This window comes from Nomascus leucogenys, chromosome 22a (genome assembly GCF_006542625.1).
Source record: "Nomascus leucogenys isolate Asia chromosome 22a, Asia_NLE_v1, whole genome shotgun sequence".
Classification (NCBI taxonomy): Eukaryota; Metazoa; Chordata; class Mammalia; order Primates; family Hylobatidae; genus Nomascus; species Nomascus leucogenys.
In genome coordinates this window covers 75455539-75474493 of record NC_044402.1, presented here as the reverse complement: position 1 = coordinate 75474493, position 18955 = coordinate 75455539, and the positions used below count along the sequence as shown (strand labels likewise).

Here is an 18955-nt window from a genome sequence, read left to right as displayed (position 1 = left end):
TTCTTTCTTACAATATTTTTATCTACCTATTAAAGATTATTTTATCTTAGTTTGCTTTCATAATAGAGTATGAACAGCTAGTGGAAGAACCAAGTTAAAGCAGATACACATGCCCTTATTCTAGTTTTCCCCAAATTTCATTTATTTAAATAATTGTAGTTTTTAATAATGTAAATTTAAAAAATTCTTTATACTGTGTTAGATAATAATAGTTTATCTCTTGAGTAGAGGATGTTTATGCCATTCTACTCAGAGAGAAGCAGTGGACTAAGGAGCAAAAAGGACTTTCCTACTTTCATAGTTCTTAAAGTTGGAGGAAATAAGAAGTACAACAAAAATTTAACCAAATTTTATTTGCTTTAAAGGAAGAGGTCTTTCCAAAGAGAGAATTAACAACTGACTGAACCAGTCCTGCTAATTTGTTAACTTAGTAGCTATATTTTAGAGTCTTAACATATTTAAATATGCATGATTACTTTTTGACATTTATTTCAGATCAGACCCCAACACCAACAAGATTCTTGAAAAACTGTGAAGAAGTGGGTTTGTTTAATGAGTTGGCGAGTCCATTTGAGAATGAATTCAAGAAAGCTTCAGAAGACGACATTAAAAAAGTATGTTGTAACCATGAAATTTAAAGAGTACTTCTGACAGAGAAGTAATCATAGTTTATACTTCCTGCTTTTTAAATTTAGACATACTGTTTTTGACCTTATAACCTTTTCCTTATTATTTGAATTATAGATGCCTCTAGATTTATCCCCTCTTGCAACACCTATCATAAGAAGCAAAATTGAGGAGCCTTCTGTTGTAGAAACAACTCACCAGGATAGTCCTTTACCTCACCCAGAGTCTACTACCAGTGATGAGAAGGTTAGAAATTTTTAGAAATACAAACTAAGGGGGAAGAACAGTGCCCAAATAAAGTTTACTATTTAATCTCCATAAAATGTTAATGTATTAAATTCAGTGTCAGCTTGCAATAGTTTTATATGTGAAAGCCTGTCAATACTCAGATATTTCAGGGTAAGAAGACTGCAGTTTTATTGTACACAAAAATTATAGGGAAGAACAGTCATGTTAGATAAAACTTATTTTTAAAAGATATATAAATTTATAAATTTAACTTAATTTTTATGTGTTTGCCATTTTATATTTAGCTACTTTTATACAGTAACAGCTTAATTAAGAATCTGTTCAAAAAATTATTTGAACAATGGTTTTTTAGACTTTTACAGGATTAAGGGACTAGTTACTCATTCTCAGGAGTGGATCTTTGTTAGCGGCACTTAGGACGATGATGATACTAGCTTGAATACCCAGATAATCTGGGACCATCTGGGCTACAGTTGTGTGTTGAGTAACATTATTACGGGAACTTCTTGGTCACTCTTTTGTTCACAAGCACATAGAATAAGCACATATTTATTTGGGAGTACCATGCAGGGCACAGCGAAGAGGCAATGGGACACATAAAGAGGCAGTGGCAATATTCTTTTTTAGATTGTTATTCTAAAACAGTACTTATTAATAGACTTCTGTCATGGCAGAGAAGCTAGAAATAAGGAAATACAGAAAAAATAGCTTTTTGGCTAAGAATAAATGCTTTGTTTTCTGTTTGTGTGTGTGTGTGTGTGTGTTTTTTTTTCATTTTCTTTTTCTCATTTTAAAAGTACATTCTCATTCTTCTTCTCTAAGAATATAGAAACATGAAAAGAAAACCAAAATCACCTATTAGCACATAATTGAATAAGAATTACTATCTTGAAACATTTTTTTCTAGGTATATACATTTATAGGTACAAATACATAAGTGAATAGTTAAATAGAAGGATAGATGGATACAAAGATCCTAGCTTTATTTTATGTTGTGCTTTAGACCCTCAGTATTGATGAATATTTTCCCATGTCATTAGAGAGTTCCCCAAATCATAATTTTTAATGCTTGTACTTTATTTTATTATATGATATATATTATGTTATCCTGCTCTTTTTGGACATAAAGGTTGTTTCCACATTATTACAGTTATTGAAAATGCTTTTTAAATCTCTGATACAAATCTTTTTTCCTAGAGAGCATTTCATTCTTTTCACATTTAACAGTTTTTCATTGTTCATGGCTGCTTCAGCATCTTTTAGGAGTATTACTTCTTTCTGCATTCCCCAATCATTAGGCCCTCCTTGAGCAAGGTATACCATATTAAATTGATTAAAAAAAAAAAAAATCTGGACCTCTTCTTCTTTCTTGATTTTCTTCCTAGGTGATCTCATCCAGACCCATAACTTTAATAAACATCTACATACTGATGACTCCCAAATTTCTATGGGCATAAGTATCTCACCAGATTGCCAGATTTATATCCAACTCCATCTTGACATTACCTTTTCTATGTCTAATAGACATCTTAAACTTAATAGGTCAAAATCAGAGTCCTTGATTCTTCCCCCAGTTTTCCCCATCTCAGTAAGTTTTCTCCATCCATTCACTTGTTCTAGCTGAAAATTTAGGGGTCATCCTTAATTTCTTCTTTTCTTTTACACTGAAACTAACAGCATATTTTATCAGACCTGAATCTCATCCTCTATGTCTGTGTTCAGTGACACCACTTAAGCCCAAACCATCATCATCTTTTGTTTGGATTATTAACAGTTACCTTCTAACTTGTCTTCCTGCTTCTACCTCCAATCCATTTTCTGTTAAGATGACTTTTAATACATTAAACACTCACCTGCTTAAAATCTTTCAATGGTCTACCATTGTATTTAAAATAATTCACACTCCTCGGCATAAGCCCTCTTTGATCTGGGCCTGTCTACGCATCTATCCTCACCTCGTGCCTCTCTATTGTGTTCATCAAATATTCAGAGCTTTTTCCTACCTCAGGACATGACATATGGTATTGCTTCCTTCTCCCTATAATGAAATGCTCTCCTCCTTATCCTTTCATCATCAGTTCAAATGCTGTTTTTGCAAAGAAGCTCACCTATTCTTACTATGCTATCTAAATTAACTGACTCTTCCTTACCTTCAGCTAATCTTTCATCCTTTGTTTCATTGCATGTATTATTCTGTAACACTTAACATTTACTATAATCTGAAATTTTCTTACTTGTTTTACCTGTTTATTGTCTCTTCCTTGAGAGCTAGTCCTTGGGAGCATAAGTTCTCAACTTACTGAATAAATGAAGTTACAATACTACTACTTTATCCTTCTTCCTGTGTAGCTTAATAAGATTTTGATGATAAGTGGCAGCATACAGGCCAATTCATAAAACACAATAGACCCAATTTTTACACTGACTATTTAAGGAATTCTGGGTAAAATCTTTTAAAACTTTTTGTTCTCTAATCTGTAAAACGAGAGGAAATACCATCTTTAAGGTTTTGGCTGACAAATTCTGTTTTCCTAACTTGAAAGAGTTCACTCCAGTAATTATTTATTTTACATTCAAGATATCAGTATTACATGGCCTTTCGACATGAAGAAATTATTGATATAGAAGAGATAGCTAACTGAAATTAACAATTATTTGTATTGCTCTAAAAATTCTTATTTCTGTTACTTAATTTGTATCAGCCATAACACAGTCTCACTGGACCTGTTTCCTCTTCATACAGTATAATGAGGGAGGGGGACTAAACAGTCCCTTCTGGATTTTAAGTTCTGTGATTCTCTGAGAATGGATTATATTTTTATTTTTTATTAAAATTCTCTTGGTATCATAGCCAAGTTGCCCAGTCTAACTTAACTTATTTCTGGATTGATAGGAGAACAAGTTGTACTGAAAAAAAAAAAAACAAAAAAAAACAGTCTTTTTAAAATTAAAATATTAATTGAACATTGCATTTGAGTCTTTACAGCTCTTCTAAAATGTTCTTTTAATTAATTTTAGATACTAATTTGCTTTTAGCAGTTATTATTCTGTAGATGCTTTTAGAAGTGTGTTACATTCTGTTCACTAAGGTACATGATTTGTATTTTTAAATGCCACCCTTTTTTATCTCACTGTTAAATAGGAAGTACCATTGGCACAAACTGCACAGCCCACGTCAGCTATTGTTCGTCCAGCATCATTACAGGTTCCCAATGTGCTGCTTACAAGTTCTGACTCAAGTGTAATTATTCAGCAGGCAGTACCTTCACCAACCTCAAGTACTGTAATCACCCAGGCACCATCCTCTAACAGGCCAATTGTGTAAGTGATTCAGGCCAGTCATTGAACATATACATGAATTAAGCTTGTTTTGTTATGATTTTTCCTAAGACATTTGATTATTCAAACTAAGATCTTAGTTTTGTATGTGTGTGCATGCTTCGAATTTTGGAAAAAGTACTTGTGTAGTCTTCTTTAATATAAATGTTAACTAATAGAGTGGGAGATAAATGCAACTAAAAACAAATATAGAATGTGAATTTACGATAGTCTTATTTTCATGCTATTTCACACAAAATATAAAATTACTCCATCGGCCGGGCGCGGTGGCTCACACCTGTGATCCCAGCACTTTGGGAGGCCGAGATGGGTGGATCACGAGGTCAGGAGATCGAGATCGAGACCATCCTGGCTAACACGGTGAAACCCCGTCTCTACTAAAAATACAAAAAAAACGTTAGCCGGGCGCGGTGGCAGGCGCCTGTAGTCCCAGCTACTCGGGAGGCTGAGGCAGGAGAATAGCGTGAACCCGGGAGGCGGAGCTCGCAGTGAGCCGAGGTCGCGCCACTGCACTCCAGCCTGGGTGACAGAGCGAGACTCCGTCTCAAAAAAAAAAAAAAAAAAAAAAAATTACTCCATCACCAGATTCCATTTCTTTCAGTTCTTACTGGTAGCTCCCAAGAGCTCTCTGATGAGAATTTTTCTCATTTTACAAATTGGAGATTGTCCTAAGTAAATCCATAACTTTTCTCTTCTTTTCAATACTGCTACACAGGTTATGCATTTAAGATGCAATTAAAAATAATTAAATTTTGCTATTTGCTTTGCTGTGGTTAGAAAATGTATTTTTAAATGATATGGTTAAAGGAGTAAAAATACTATTGTATTTTTAAGAGACAGTTGGTATGAATCTCTTTCTTAAAATTTCTCTTCTTTTATTTTTCTTAGCCCTGTACCAGGCCCATTTCCTCTTCTGTTACATCTTCCTAATGGACAAACCATGCCTGTTGCTATTCCTGCATCAATTACAAGTTCTAATGTGCATGTTCCAGCTGCAGTCCCAGTAAGAAAGTTAGACTATTTAAATCTCTATTGCAAAACTGATCTTTGTAGTCAGAAAATAAAGTTGGCTGCTTGACTGGCTTACGAAATTGAATTTAACATAATATTGATTAGCAGTTGATAGTATTTATTTGTTATCATTGTAATAGCATATACCATTCAAGGTATAGCTATTTTTTCTCTTCCCCCCAAAATCTTAATTTTTTTTTTTATACTGAGATCTTCTTATTCAACCCATTTCAATTTGACTGGACATGTAGCATTCAAATATTAACACAGATTTCAAATTTTAGAAAGCTATTTATACTAGAATACTTGTCAGGTAACTCTGTGGTTTTTCTATTAGTATGGAAATTGTTTATAAAGACACACTCTGAATTTTTGTGGTCAAGTAGGGTTTGCAGAATCTTTGATAGCCCAACATGTTAAAATGTAAATGTTCTAGAAAAATAATCTTTCACTTTCCCTGTGAAAAGACCCCCAAAAAAGTTTTTTGAGGGGTGTGTTAAATATATAAATTTTGAAAGACATAGACAAAATAGTTAACTATCTACTTATAATATTTAATGGTTTGGCCAGGCATGGCGATTCATGCCTGTTGTAATCCCAGCATATTGGGCGGCTGAGGTAGGAGGATTGTGTGAGCCCAGGCGTTTGAGACTGCAGTGAGCTGTGGATCCTGCCTGGATGACAGGGCAAGACCCCAAGTCAAAAAAAAAAAAAAAAAGTAATAGTTTAATGAACATTTAAAAACACATTGTTTGGAATAATGTGTGTTAGAAAATTGCTTTTTTCTTACTTATATTACATAAAACAGTCTTATTCAAACAAACTCTTCAGTTTTTTGACATTCAAGTTTTCATCCTGAAAACCACTTTTTGAGACATCTAGCACAGTTTCCAGAACACATTATTTTCTTTTTCATCTAAATTATTTACAATATATTACTTTTTGAATCTCTCTATTATTCTCTCCCTGGAAATCTTACACCAAGCATTAGGTACTTATTTATGTAATAAAAAGATAGTTTTTTCTTTTACCTTCTAAGATGCTTGTTACTGATCAGTACAGTGTAATCATTTACAGTGTAGCTTTTAAAAATTATTTTTAGGCCAAGTGCAGTGGCTCACGCCTGTGATCCCAGCACTTTGGGAGACCAAGGTGGGTGGCTTGCCTAAGTCCAGGAGTTCAAGACCAGGCTGGGCAACATGGCAAAACCCCATCTCTACAAAAAATAAACACAAATTAGCCAGTTGTGGTGGAGGCACCTGTAGTCCCAGCTACTCAGAAGGCTGAGGTGGGAGGATCACTTGAGCCTGGAGTTTGAGACTGTAGTTAGCCGAGATTGCACCACTGCATTCCAGGCTGGGCAGCAAAGTAAGACCCTGTCTCAAAAATAATAAAAATTATTTTTAAAAGCTTACTTATAGTAACATTCCAACACTTTCAGTGAGATTACCCCCAAGAATATTACTAGGATTAATGTTTGAGATTTATGTCTTTTTTTCATTAACTAATTCTTCCAGGTGATCTTTTGAACTATCCAAAATTAGCATTGTTTTGATCATTTGACGTAATTTCAAGATAATGTGCCTTCTTTAAAAAGAACTTCGTTGTTCAAAATGCATTATTTGAGAGACTTTGTGAGGACTCAGATATAAGGTATCTGCTTCCTCTTTACTGAGGATATGTTTTTGAGGAGGGAAACATTCTTGCCTTGTTTTTGAGATTCTGATTATCCTGTTACATGTACCTAGTGATGAAAGTGACCGGAAATGAAAGAAAAGATACACTTTATTTATACAGTAACTGTGTTCACTCAGTGTTAGGCTTAAGAAAAAAAAGGAAAAAACCAAAATGGTAAAACCTGTTACAGATTATTTGAGAAATTATTAGTGTGTTATTTGTTATTACGTGGTATGTATAAGAAAATTCATTATATATATTTTTAGAAAAGCAAAGTTCATTGTTGAAATTATTTTTTATGCCTAAGTGTCACAAGTTTTGACATTCTTCCTTTCATATTCAAAATGGAAGTTTGACAGATCTTTGAGAATTTTTGCATTAATCACTTTGAATATTATGAATTTCCAACAGGGACCATTAAGAAAGAAATTGTAGAAACTGAAGCTTAAGAAAGCACATGTCTCAGAAATTGACAGCTTTTGAAGGATAAGTCAGGATATAAGACCAAATAAGGATTTGGTATAGAGATAAAATCAGCTGGTGATAAATTTACAATGTTCTGATTCTTAAAGTCTCAAATTATTATAACAGCAGTAAAGTACAAATCTCATTTTGAATATATTCTCTAGCAATTATTTTTCCTTATCTTATGCATAGCTCGTTCGACCAGTCACCATGGTGCCTAGTGTTCCAGGAATCCCAGGTCCTTCCTCTCCCCAACCAGTACAGTCAGAAGCAAAAATGGTAAGCCAGATTTTATTTGTTCTGTACATTGCTTGAGGCCGTTTTGAATTAATGTTTTCACTAAAGCCTGCTTCAAATGCACAATTTAGATCACATTTTTATAAAGTTACGGACTGTTTTATACTATAGATAAACCACAAAATTTGAAAACAGAAATCTTCCTTTAGCATAGTGAGTAGTTAGTGATACTTTAAAATTAGTGGGCAGATTAGAAGTTCTGTTTCTTGTCACTTGTGGTTTGTCTGGCTTTTGCCTGTGGCTTTTTCTCCTCCTAGTGGAAAATAGGAGTATTACATCTGAAACTAGATGTGATCATCTGAAGGCAGTGCTGCTAATAATGATGAGTGGTTTTAACAGTATTAAAAAGAATTCTGAAATAATTTGCTAACTGTACAAGTTAGCAAACATGATACATATAAAGAAAACCATTTTTTTCTGTTGTGCTGTTTAGATGCTATTAAATTAATGTTTAGTTGTGTATTTTAATTTTAATTTTAGTCCTAACTCCGCTATTCACTACCTTTAAGCAACTTTAACTTTCCTGAGATTGCATTTCCTCATCTGTAAAATAAAAGGATTAAGCTTTGGTTTCTGGGGTACTTCTTAACCCTAAATCCTATAAACTTTCTAATTTTCTTAGTAGAAGATCTGACGCTTCTATTTTAAAAAAAAAAAAACAGGGCCAGGCGCAGTGGCTCACACCTGCAATCCCAAGCACTTTGGGAGGCTGAGGTGGGCAGATCACCTGAGATCAGGAGTTCGAGACCAGCCTGGCCAACATGGTGAAATCTCATCTCTACTAAAAATACAAAAATGAGCCGAGCGTGGTGGCGCACGCCTGTAATCCTAGCTACTCGGGTGGCTGAAGCACAAGAATTTGCTTGAACCCAAGAGGCCCAGGTTGTAGTGAGCCAGCATCATACTATTGCACTCCAGCCTGGGTGACAGAGTGAGACTCCATCTCAAAAATAAAATAAAATAAAAATCAGTGTAATTCTCCTTGCTGCATTATAATACAATAATATCAGTTAATTAATAACATCAATTAATTGGGTAGATGTTAACGTTCTATATCATAATAGGGCTAACAACAGCAATTAATTAATGTATCCCTAGGAAATCAATAGAATAGTAGTTATTAGCCACCTTCTATTTGCTTCAGTTATTTGCTAGTCACTATACTAAATACAAATTTTTACATGCTAAAACATATTGCAGAGCTGAATTTATTTATTTATTTATTTATTTATTTATTTATTTTTATTATTCTTTTTTGAGATAGAGTCTCGCTCTCTCGCCCAGGCTGGAGTACAGTGGCACAATCTCAGCTCACTGCAACCTCCGCCTCCCGGGTTCAAGCAATTCTCCTGCCTCAGCCTCCTGAGTAGCTGGGATTACAGGTTTGCACCACCATGCCTGGCTAATTTTTGTATTTTTAGTAGAGACGGGGTTTCACCATATTGGTCAGACTGGTCTCGAACTCCTGACCTTGTGATCCCCCCGCCCCAGCCTCCCAAAGTGTTGGGATTACAGGTGTGAGCCACCGCACCCGGCCTGAAAAATTTTTACTGCTATTCTCCATTAGTGCAGACAATCAGTCAGAAATTTGCACAGGACACCCTGTTTTAGCAATAAAGCTTACATATTATCTGAATGACAACGGTTGAAGAGTATAAAAATTAGGTGGTTATTGATTGTCAGAGAAGACCCTAAAAACCCAAGGAGGAAATTTTTCACATCATAGTATATTCAGGTCAGAGCTTTGGAAATACTAAGATGAATCTTCTTGATAGCAGAAGAGCTTCACCAGGGGCATTTTTTGCACTTCCCATTTTAGTATACTGATTGATGAAAAATTCAATTTAATTTACCATGCAGTGGGAACTGAGTACAGCAGATATAGATATTAAAAGGAGATCTTGTTATTGTGTACTGCATCTAAAAGTATTTTAACATATTCATTGGACTTTTTTCTATAAACTCAAAAGGAAGAAATCCACTTTTAAGAAATACTTTTCTTTACAAGAGTAGGCCATATTTTTAGAAACTGTTAAACTTTACACTTAACCTGAATAACTGTTTCTTTTAGGTCATCAGGAAATTAAATTACAAAGAATAAAAGTTTCTCTCTTTCCGATCAGTCCACTCTGTCTATTCTGATGTTTGTAACTGTAGATTAGTTATAGAATTTCATATAAACAGCCACTTCATACTCTTATGTCCAGCTCAGCATGTCTCAGATTTATCCATGTTGTTGAGTGATCACAGTTTGCTTCTTTTTATTGCTGAGTGGTATTCCATTGTGTGAATATACCACAATTTCTTTGTCCATTCTCCTGTTCATGGACGTTTAATGGTTTCTAGTGTTTAGCTATTGTGAATAAAGCTACTATACACATTCTTACATAACTCTATTCATGGCCATATATTTTCATTTTATTGACTAAACAGCTAAAAGTAGAATTGCCGAGTCAGAAGGTAGGTATACTTTTAACTTTATAAGAAATTGCTAAACCTATACCCAAAGGTTTACATTCCTACCAGCAGTGTATGGGAATTCCAGTTGTTCCCAGATTCTTGTCAACATTTGGTTCTCCCTGTCTTTTTAATAGTAGACATTCTAGCGCTGTTTAGCAGTGTCTCGTAGTTTTAATTTCCATTTCCTTTTTGGCCAGACATTAGTTGTGAGTTCTTTTGCCCATTTAAAAAATTGTGTTGTTTTTCTTTTATTGATTGATTGATTGAGACGGGGTTTGGCTCTGTTACTCAGGCTGGAGTGTTGTGGCATGATCTTGGCTCACTGCGGCCTGGATCTCCCGGCTTCAAGTGATCCTCCTGCCTTAGCCCCTCAAGTAGCTGGGACTACTTGTGTTTTTTTGTAAAGATTGCTCTCCTAGGCTGCTCTTGAACTCCTGAGCTCAGGCAATCCACCCTCCTCGGCCTCCCAAAGTACTGGGATTACAGGCATGAGAGTCACCGCGCCTGGCCAATTGTTTTTATTATTGCATTATTATTTTTATTTATTTATTTATTTTTGAGACAGAGTCTTGCTCTGTCGCCCAGGCTGGAGTGCAGTGGCACAATCTCAGTTCACTGCAACCTCTGCCTCCCGGGTTCACGCAGTTTTCCTGCCTCAGCCTCCCGAGTAGCTGGAATTACAGGCTCCTGCCACCACGCCCAGCTAATTTTTGTATTTTTAGTAGAGATGGGGTTTCACCATGTTGGCCAGGCTGGTCTCGAACTCCTGACCTTAAGTGATCTGCCTACCCCAGCTTCTCAAAGTGTTGGGATTACAGGCGTGAGCCACTGCACCTGGCTGGAATTCTTTTTTTTTTTTTTTGGACAGTCTTTCTCTCTGTCACGCAGGCTGGAGTGCAGTGGTGAGATCTTGGCTCATTGCAGCCTCCCCTTCCCAGGTTCAAGCGATTCTCCCACCTCAGCCTCCTAGTAGCTGGGATTACAGTCACCTGCCACCACACCCAGCTAATTTTTGTATTTTTAGAGATGGGTTTCACCATGTTGGCCAGGCTGGTCTCAAACTCCTGACCTAAGGTGATCCACCCACCTCGGCTTCCCAAAGTGCTGCGATTACAGGCGTGAGCTACTGCACTCAGCCTGGAATTCTTTATTCATACTGGATATAAGGTTTTTGTTAGAGAGAGAGGTACATATATTTCTACTGTCTATTTTCTGTTAGTGTGTAGCTTGCCTTTATTTTTCTTGGTGGTATGTTTATACTCCCATTGACTATTACTTTTGTCTTTAATATTTGTTTTCTCCTACTTAATTAAGCTTAATTTGCTTATCTTTTGGGGGTTTCTTAAAGTAGAAGCTTAGATTATCTATTTAAATCTTTTTTCTAATATAGACATTTAAAGCTATAAAATTTCCTCTGTGCACAAATTTTGATATGCTATACTTTTTTTTTTTTTTTTTTTTTTTTTTTTTTTTTTTTTTTTTTTTGAGACGGAGTCTCGCTCTGTAGCCCAGGCTGAAATGCAGTGGCGCAATCTTGGCTCACTGCAAGCTCCGCCTCCCAGGTTCACGCCATTCTCCTGCCTCAGCCTCTCCGAGTAGCTGGGACTACAGGCGCCCGCCACCACGCCCAGCTAATTTTTTGTATTTTTAGTAGATACGGGGTTTCACCGTGGTCTCGATCTCCTGACCGCGTGATCCGCCTGCCTCGGCCTCCCAAAGTGCTGGGATTACAAGCATGAGCCACCGCGCCCGGCCTTGATATGCTATACTTTTATTGTCATTACTTTTTAAATTTCTCCTGTGATTTCTTCTTTGACCTGTGAGTTATTTAGAAGTGCACTGTATAATTTCCAAATATTTCAAGGCTTTTCTATTTATCTTTTTCGTATTGATTTATATTTTAATTACATTGTGGTTTGGGAACTTACCATCTTTGGTATATTTGATTTTCCTTTATTTCCATTTTCTAATAGATCATAGCTATTTATTTCAGCTCATTTGTGAAACAGTAGATATTGCTATGCTAGTATAGTAACCTGAACTGGTAACTTAAAATGTCAGTGTACTGGATAAAGGAATTCTGATTACTTGAATTTTTTTGTTGCGTAGAAATTATTTCACACTTCAATATTCTTTTTATATTAACAACATCATTTAACAACTATTTCTATCAATTGTTACATGGCAAACATTTCTTGGGTTCTAAGAAATTCAATAGATACGATCTTAAATTTTGAAGTTTTTCTTGCAAATGTGTTCAGTGACCATCAGGAGAGTCAAAAAAGAATGTTCTTCTAAGAAGACCATTAAGAAGACCATTATGGGTTTTTTTTTTCCAGCATGTGTAGCAATTAGGATTATGTTTTATCAATGAGCTATTTTGTTTTGGGTTTTGATTTCGTATTTTTTGGGGGGGGCAGATTTTAATGCCCTTGATGGTGACTTGTACACATAATGATTATTCAGGGACTACTTTTAAAAAATAAGATTTATTAAGATTACAAGTTTAAAAACCTAGTGGTTTCCTAAGTTCTCAAGGCAATTTACATGTACAGTTATGTAATGATTGCTTTTAAAGAGCTTAAAATATAATCTTAAACACGATAAGCTATATACATGTAAAGCTATGTACTCAATAATTCTCTCAATTGTCTGACTTTCTTAAGTACTTTAATAATTCTTAAATTTAACCAAACTTACAGTGATACCTAGTTTTCTTAAATATTCATTAATTATTTAGAAGCTTACTTAAGATTATCTCAGCACTTACAACTAAAATCACAGGCTCAAGTCAATCTCTTAATTAAACATTTTCACTTAAAGTCCAAGGATAATGTGTTATTCCGCTTGGCAAATTAGATTAGACACTTGTAGAAGGTAAAATACCAAATAGGTATAGTTTATTTGAAATGAAAGTTTGAAATTAAAATGTCAGTGGTATTGGTTTACTTTTTTAAGTTCCAGTGGGCTTACGAAGACTCACCATATAGACAATTCTGTCATCCCAGCTGAAGAACATTGAAGATGGGTTCGTATCCCAGTGCACAGAGCTTTCTTAATGACCAGATAAATGGTCACAGAACTTGATTCTTTCCTGCCTTAAAGATAGAACTCCGAGTCCACGTTCTCCAAATAAGTGGTTCCCAGCTCACATTCCCTAGATTCATGTTACACATTAAGTGATTTTTCTGACTCTTCATCTTTTTGCGCACTGTCCCCCCACCCCACCACCACCTTAAAACTTGTAATTTCTTCTTTTACTGCTTTTGTTGGATTTTACTTTGTTGTTTTCAGATCTTTGAAAGTATTTTAAACATCATCCTTTTAGGGTTCTGCATCTCTCTCAAGAATTTATTAGACCTTTATGATCACAGTCTGTTAATAACATGCTGTATATTGTAGCAGGAGTAATTCTGCGAAATGACCTGTGATTAAAAATAATGGGATTGGAACATGGAAGAATGAGTAGCACACTACAGCTAAAGAGAAATTTACTTTGTATGCTAACATAGCCAAGGATGTTTTTGTAATTCCCTGATTTTCAGATGTTCAGCTTTCCAGGAAGATATTATGTATGCATTGTGTTTGTGTGTGCTGTGAATACTGAAATAAGATCTTTCTTTTCTGCTAAAAAAAAAAAAAAAAAAAAAAAAAGTCTTCAGAGTAGGCTTGTATTTTTTAATTTTTAAGAACTTTAAGCCTTTGGAAAAGTAAGAATGTGTTAAATGTTGACAGGGACCGAAAAATGAAAGACTATCTAGTACTTTTTAATACAACAGAAAAATTCCCAGGATATAATTTTCTACAGAATTAGACTAGTTGTCACTGAATTTTGGTTTCAGGGTTTTGTTTGTCATTAAGCCCGTAAATCATATTACTCTTCTAATAAAACAATTTTCTTTTGTAATATTTGTAATCAAAAAGCAACTCTTCTGAATAAGAAAATGTTAATCATCTGGGAATTTTAAGATTTAGTAAAGTATTTAAATAGTATCCTCCAGAATCTTTTTTTTTTTTTTTTTTTTTTTTAAGACGTGTGACAAACTGAGAAATATCTTTGCACACAGTGGGTAGCCAGTAGGTTTTCTGCAGGGGGTTTCTACTGAGAGCTGACAGAGGGCATCTTGGCAAATGTTCAGAAACCTACATTAACTTGGTTGGGCCCTGCATGGAACCTCATGTTCAGCAGAATTCTTCTGACCTGCCTCTGCATGCCGAGCTAATCAGCAAATACCTAATGAGCCCACTCCAAAGAAACAGACCCTCTCTCAACCTACTTGATTTTCATATGTTCTCTGGGGGTGGGGAGACAAGATTTCATGAGGACTGATGATGCTGCAAAGACCACAATAATGATAATTAACTAGCTGAATTTAGAAGATGATGCTGTTAATTAGTTGCAAAATAAAGATAAGTAATAGAGCAGCAGATGGTAGGATAACACCCAGGAGAAGGAGGGTTATTACTCTGATGAGCTTTTGTGGCACATATGAAATATGGATCTGACTTTTTCATAAATTATTTCTAGAGAACATTATCTTTTTTCTTTGAACTATGATGGAGTACTTTGTTCCTACTAAGTTCTGACAGATGTGATAAAATTTATTTTCAAGGGTGCAACATAGAACTTGAATGACAAATTATTTCTAGGAGATCACCTCTTAAAGCGAATGTGTCAGATGGGTCAGCACAACAAATTATTCATCCTTTAATTAATTGAAACAATCTATATCTCTCTAAGAAAAAAGTTTTCAATATAGTAGTTGAACTTTATGTCACTGAAAATTAAACATTAAAATACTGGTCTGTTTCATAGAAACATAATGAAGACATTTTTGTTTATCAAACAAAGTCTACCCTTACTTTAAATTAAAATTATGCCTAAGTTTTCTTGTACATGTTGGATAATATAGACCTTGTAAAGTCCTCCTTTTTCTTTTTCTTTTTTTTTTTTTTTTTTTAGTCAGGGTCTTGCTCTGTTGCCCAGGCCAGAGCTCACTGCAGCCTCAAACTCCTGGGCTCAAGCAAACCTTCTGCCTCAGCCTCCTGAGTAGTTGGGACTACAGGCATGCACCACCACACCTGGCTAATTTTTAAGTTTTTTGTAGAAATGGAGTTTTACCATATTGCCCAGGCTGGTGTGGAACTCCTGGGCTCAAGCAGTCCTGCCTTGGCCTACCAAAGTGCTGAGATTATAGGCATAAGCCATCACACCCCACCTTAAATCTTTAATTTTTATGAGTGCTCAATCTTTACTTCTTAGAGTACTTAATCCTTATTTACATATATTAAATTTGTCTATTGAGAGAGATTTTGATCTTAGTAATGGACTGACCAATATCAGATACTTAACTTAATTGATTACTAATAGATTTAGAAAATTTAACATTACACTAGAGCTCCAGTTTGGCAAAGATTTTGTTTAGAATATGTTCGGTGAACTGGGAGTCAACAAATAGAATTTCTGGTTTTATCTCTGCTAACTATGATTCTGGGAAGTAACTTCAGGTTTTTAGAGTTTCTGTATCTGTAAGATGGTGATTGGACTAATTGACTTTCATTATCTCTGCTAGCTCCAAAATTCTTTTGTGAAATAAATGTTCATTACATTTGTTTTCATTGATTTTTTTTTAAACCAAAGTATTTGGCCTTCTTCAAATGCTCCTAACAAATATGTATGGCTGGATTGTAGATATCCTTAGATTAATTGTAAAATTTATATGAATGATACTTAGTGACTGATTTTTGACCTAAGTCTAACTTTTTTAGCGTATGTGCATTTTTGTTGTAGTTTTAGAAAAATTAATGGACAGTTTAGAACAGTGTTAATTAATCCTTAAAATCTTTTTTTTCTGTTGTATACCCACTGGCATACTTTTCAAGTCAGACCCCTTGTAATCAATGTAACAGCATGGAGCAAACATTAGAGCTTCCTCACTGGATGAGTACTGTATACCCTAGGGCAGTCAAGGAAGGATAATGAATGAATACTGATGCTGCTTTTAAGTGCTCTATAAGGTAGTAACTTGCCCTACTAAAGATTATTCAAGAGAGTGATGTTTATGTACTTCAGGCTCCCCTATGTGCAGTTACTGTATTTCATTAATTCTGAGAGTTAAGCTCTTCACTGTAAAACTTTAAATGCTCTTCAATTCTATGATAATTTCTACCTAAGGACTTAAAAATGTTTTCCAAACACATAATTTACTAAGCCTCACATTTCTACCTCTAGTTATATTTGTGCACATTTTAAAACTAGAAATGAAAGCCCCAATTTATCACTATAGACTGGGTACTAGTCATTGTATTTTGATATCTAACATTCTATTTATAAAATATATCAATATGCAGACTGGCGACCTCCCAAGACTCTCTCCCTTTGTTCTGACCCACACTTTTCCAACTCAGGTCTTTCTACTTTAAATACTTCTTGATCATTTTCCTAAGTATTCCTATCTGATTCTAGCCAGCTACTACTTTAGTCCCTCATTTAATTTCAGTTTTAATCCATCCACTTCCACATTATCCCATCAATTATTAGGGTCCTAATTTCCTATGTTTTAGCTATTAATATAGTCGTTTCTGATTGTTTATAAAAGGAACTAGGAATCTTGTCTTGATTCTAAAAAATTCAGTTTTCTTATGGTCTTGAGCATGTCTCTGTTAGGAATGCTTACTTGTTCCCCGGTGCCGTGAAGAAATAGCACTTGATATACCTAATGCTAAATGACGAGTTAATGGGTGCAGCAAAACAACATGGCACATGGATACATATGTAACAAACCTGCACATTGTGCACATGTACCCTAAAACCTAAAAGTATAATAATAATAAAAAAAAAGAAGAAATAGCACTTGAACATAGATTTAATTTCCTCAGCAAGGCCAATTTTTTTACTTTCTGCAGAAAGGGTACACTCGCCAGCAGTTTTCCCATGAGATTACACGAAACAAAGGAGACAGGGTCGTTTATAACCTGACGCATCCACCCTACCGCTGTGTCCGGTTTCCATTGGCTGGAATGGGACCTCACATTCTGTATTTGTCCTCATTGGCTAGCAACTTAGAACTTTTAAAAGAGGCAAAGGCAGAAGAGAACAGAGGAAGGAGGAAGTAACTTGTGGAATGCTGAGAAAGGTAAAAACACCTTCAAATAAGGAAGAGGAACAGGCTATGACCTAATGCTTGCTTGGACCAGTATAAGCATGCCAGGGCAAATATTTAGGTAAATTGTAGGAGCTAAGAACATAAAGTACATTGATTTCTTTATTACGGCTAGCAGATATTTGAATGTTAGCACAGGTCTTTGAATAAATTTTGCTTCTAAGAGAAGTTACTATTTATTCCTAATTAGATGGGGAGGAAAGTCTTTGAAGAGGAACCTCTACTTTTTACATCTCACACATAAAATATGTCTGGGATCAAACCAATGCTTAAGATGACCCTTAAGGGCATTTTGAAAATTCAGAAACATAGGAACTATCCTGATTCTTTGGACGTCCGTGCTAAGAAAATAGAGGCCTCAATAGTATTCTTAAAGAAATAAGGAAACTGACATCTGAAAAATTCTTTTACTAGTCAGATAGTTTTACATGTTATATTTATTTTTCAACTCAACTCTGCAAGGAAGTTATTATTCCCAGTTTTATAGGTAAAGAAATTGAGACTCAAAGATCAATGATTTCTTCAAAGTCACAGACAGTTTGAGGTAGAGTTAGGTTCTGAACCTAAAGTGTATTCTCAGCTGTATAAGACCATAGTACATTGCATGTTCTAATCAGTGAAAGCACTAGGATATTACATAAGTGGTACTTTTTATAATTCATAAAGAAGTAGTCTGTCAGAGAAGAGGGAGAAAACATGCCTGATCCTGGCTTAGCAGTTGTAGTAACAGGTTTGGCACTCTAAATCCTTATGATTGTCTTTTGAATCATTAAGCCACAAAGTTTCAGACTCTGTGTCTTGATCTTTCCCTGTGTTTTCTGGTAGCACCAAGGATAAAGTATGCAGCATGGTGCCATGGAAATATTTTGCACTTGAAATTAGAGATCTGGGTTTATATCCAGGATTTGAACTAGCTTAATAGCTCTGCATCCTTGAGCAAATGATACCTGGTTTCCTAAAGTGTAAAGTGGGGATACTATACAATTAAAAACTCATTGAAAAATACAGATAATAGGCTGGGCACGGTGGCTCACGCCTGTAATCTCAGCACTTTGGGAGGCCGAGGAGGGCGGATCACGAGGTCAGGAGATCGAGACCATCTTGGCTAACACAGTGAGATCCCGTCTCTACTAGAAATACAAAAAATTAGCCGGGCGCGGTGGCGGGCGCCTGTAATCCCAGCTACTCAGGAGGCTGAGGCAGGAGAATGGCGTGAACCCAGAAGGCAGAGCTTGCAGTGAGCCCGAGATGGCGCCACTGCACTCCGGCCTGAGCGAAAGAGTGAGACTCCTTCTCAAAAAAAAAAAAAAAAAAAGACAACTACAGATAATACAACAACACAGGTGAATCTCAACTGCGTTGTGCTAAGGGAAAGAAGCCAGATTCAAAAGGCTATGCAATGTATGTTTCCATGTATATGATCTTCTGGAAGAGACAAAACTCTTGGGATCAGAAAATAGATCAGTCGTTTCCAGGGCCAGGGAGTAGAAGGAGAGTATGACAGGAGAGGGCATGAGGATTTTATTGTGGTAAAACTGTTATGTATCCTGATTGTAGGGTAGGTTGCATGAGTGTATTTGTTTGTTAAAATTCAGTAGAGGCCAGGCGCGATGGCTCACACCTGTAATCCCAGAAATTTAGGAGGCCGAGGAGGGTGGATCACTTGA

The 18955-nt window shown here is 35.6% G+C and overlaps 1 protein-coding gene across 2 annotated transcripts in view; it reads left to right on the top strand.

The window, feature by feature from the left end:
• ATF2 (activating transcription factor 2) overlaps positions 1-18955 on the top strand; it is a 95404-nt gene that overhangs the window by 51340 nt on the left and 25109 nt on the right. For both annotated transcript variants that reach the window (XM_003253741.2, XM_003253739.2), the window contains 5 exons: positions 496-614; positions 745-873; positions 4019-4197; positions 5104-5218; positions 7561-7647. In XM_003253741.2, coding sequence (XP_003253789.1) covers positions 496-614; positions 745-873; positions 4019-4197; positions 5104-5218; positions 7561-7647 — 629 coding nt within the window. The remainder of the gene's footprint in view (positions 1-495; positions 615-744; positions 874-4018; positions 4198-5103; positions 5219-7560; positions 7648-18955) is intronic.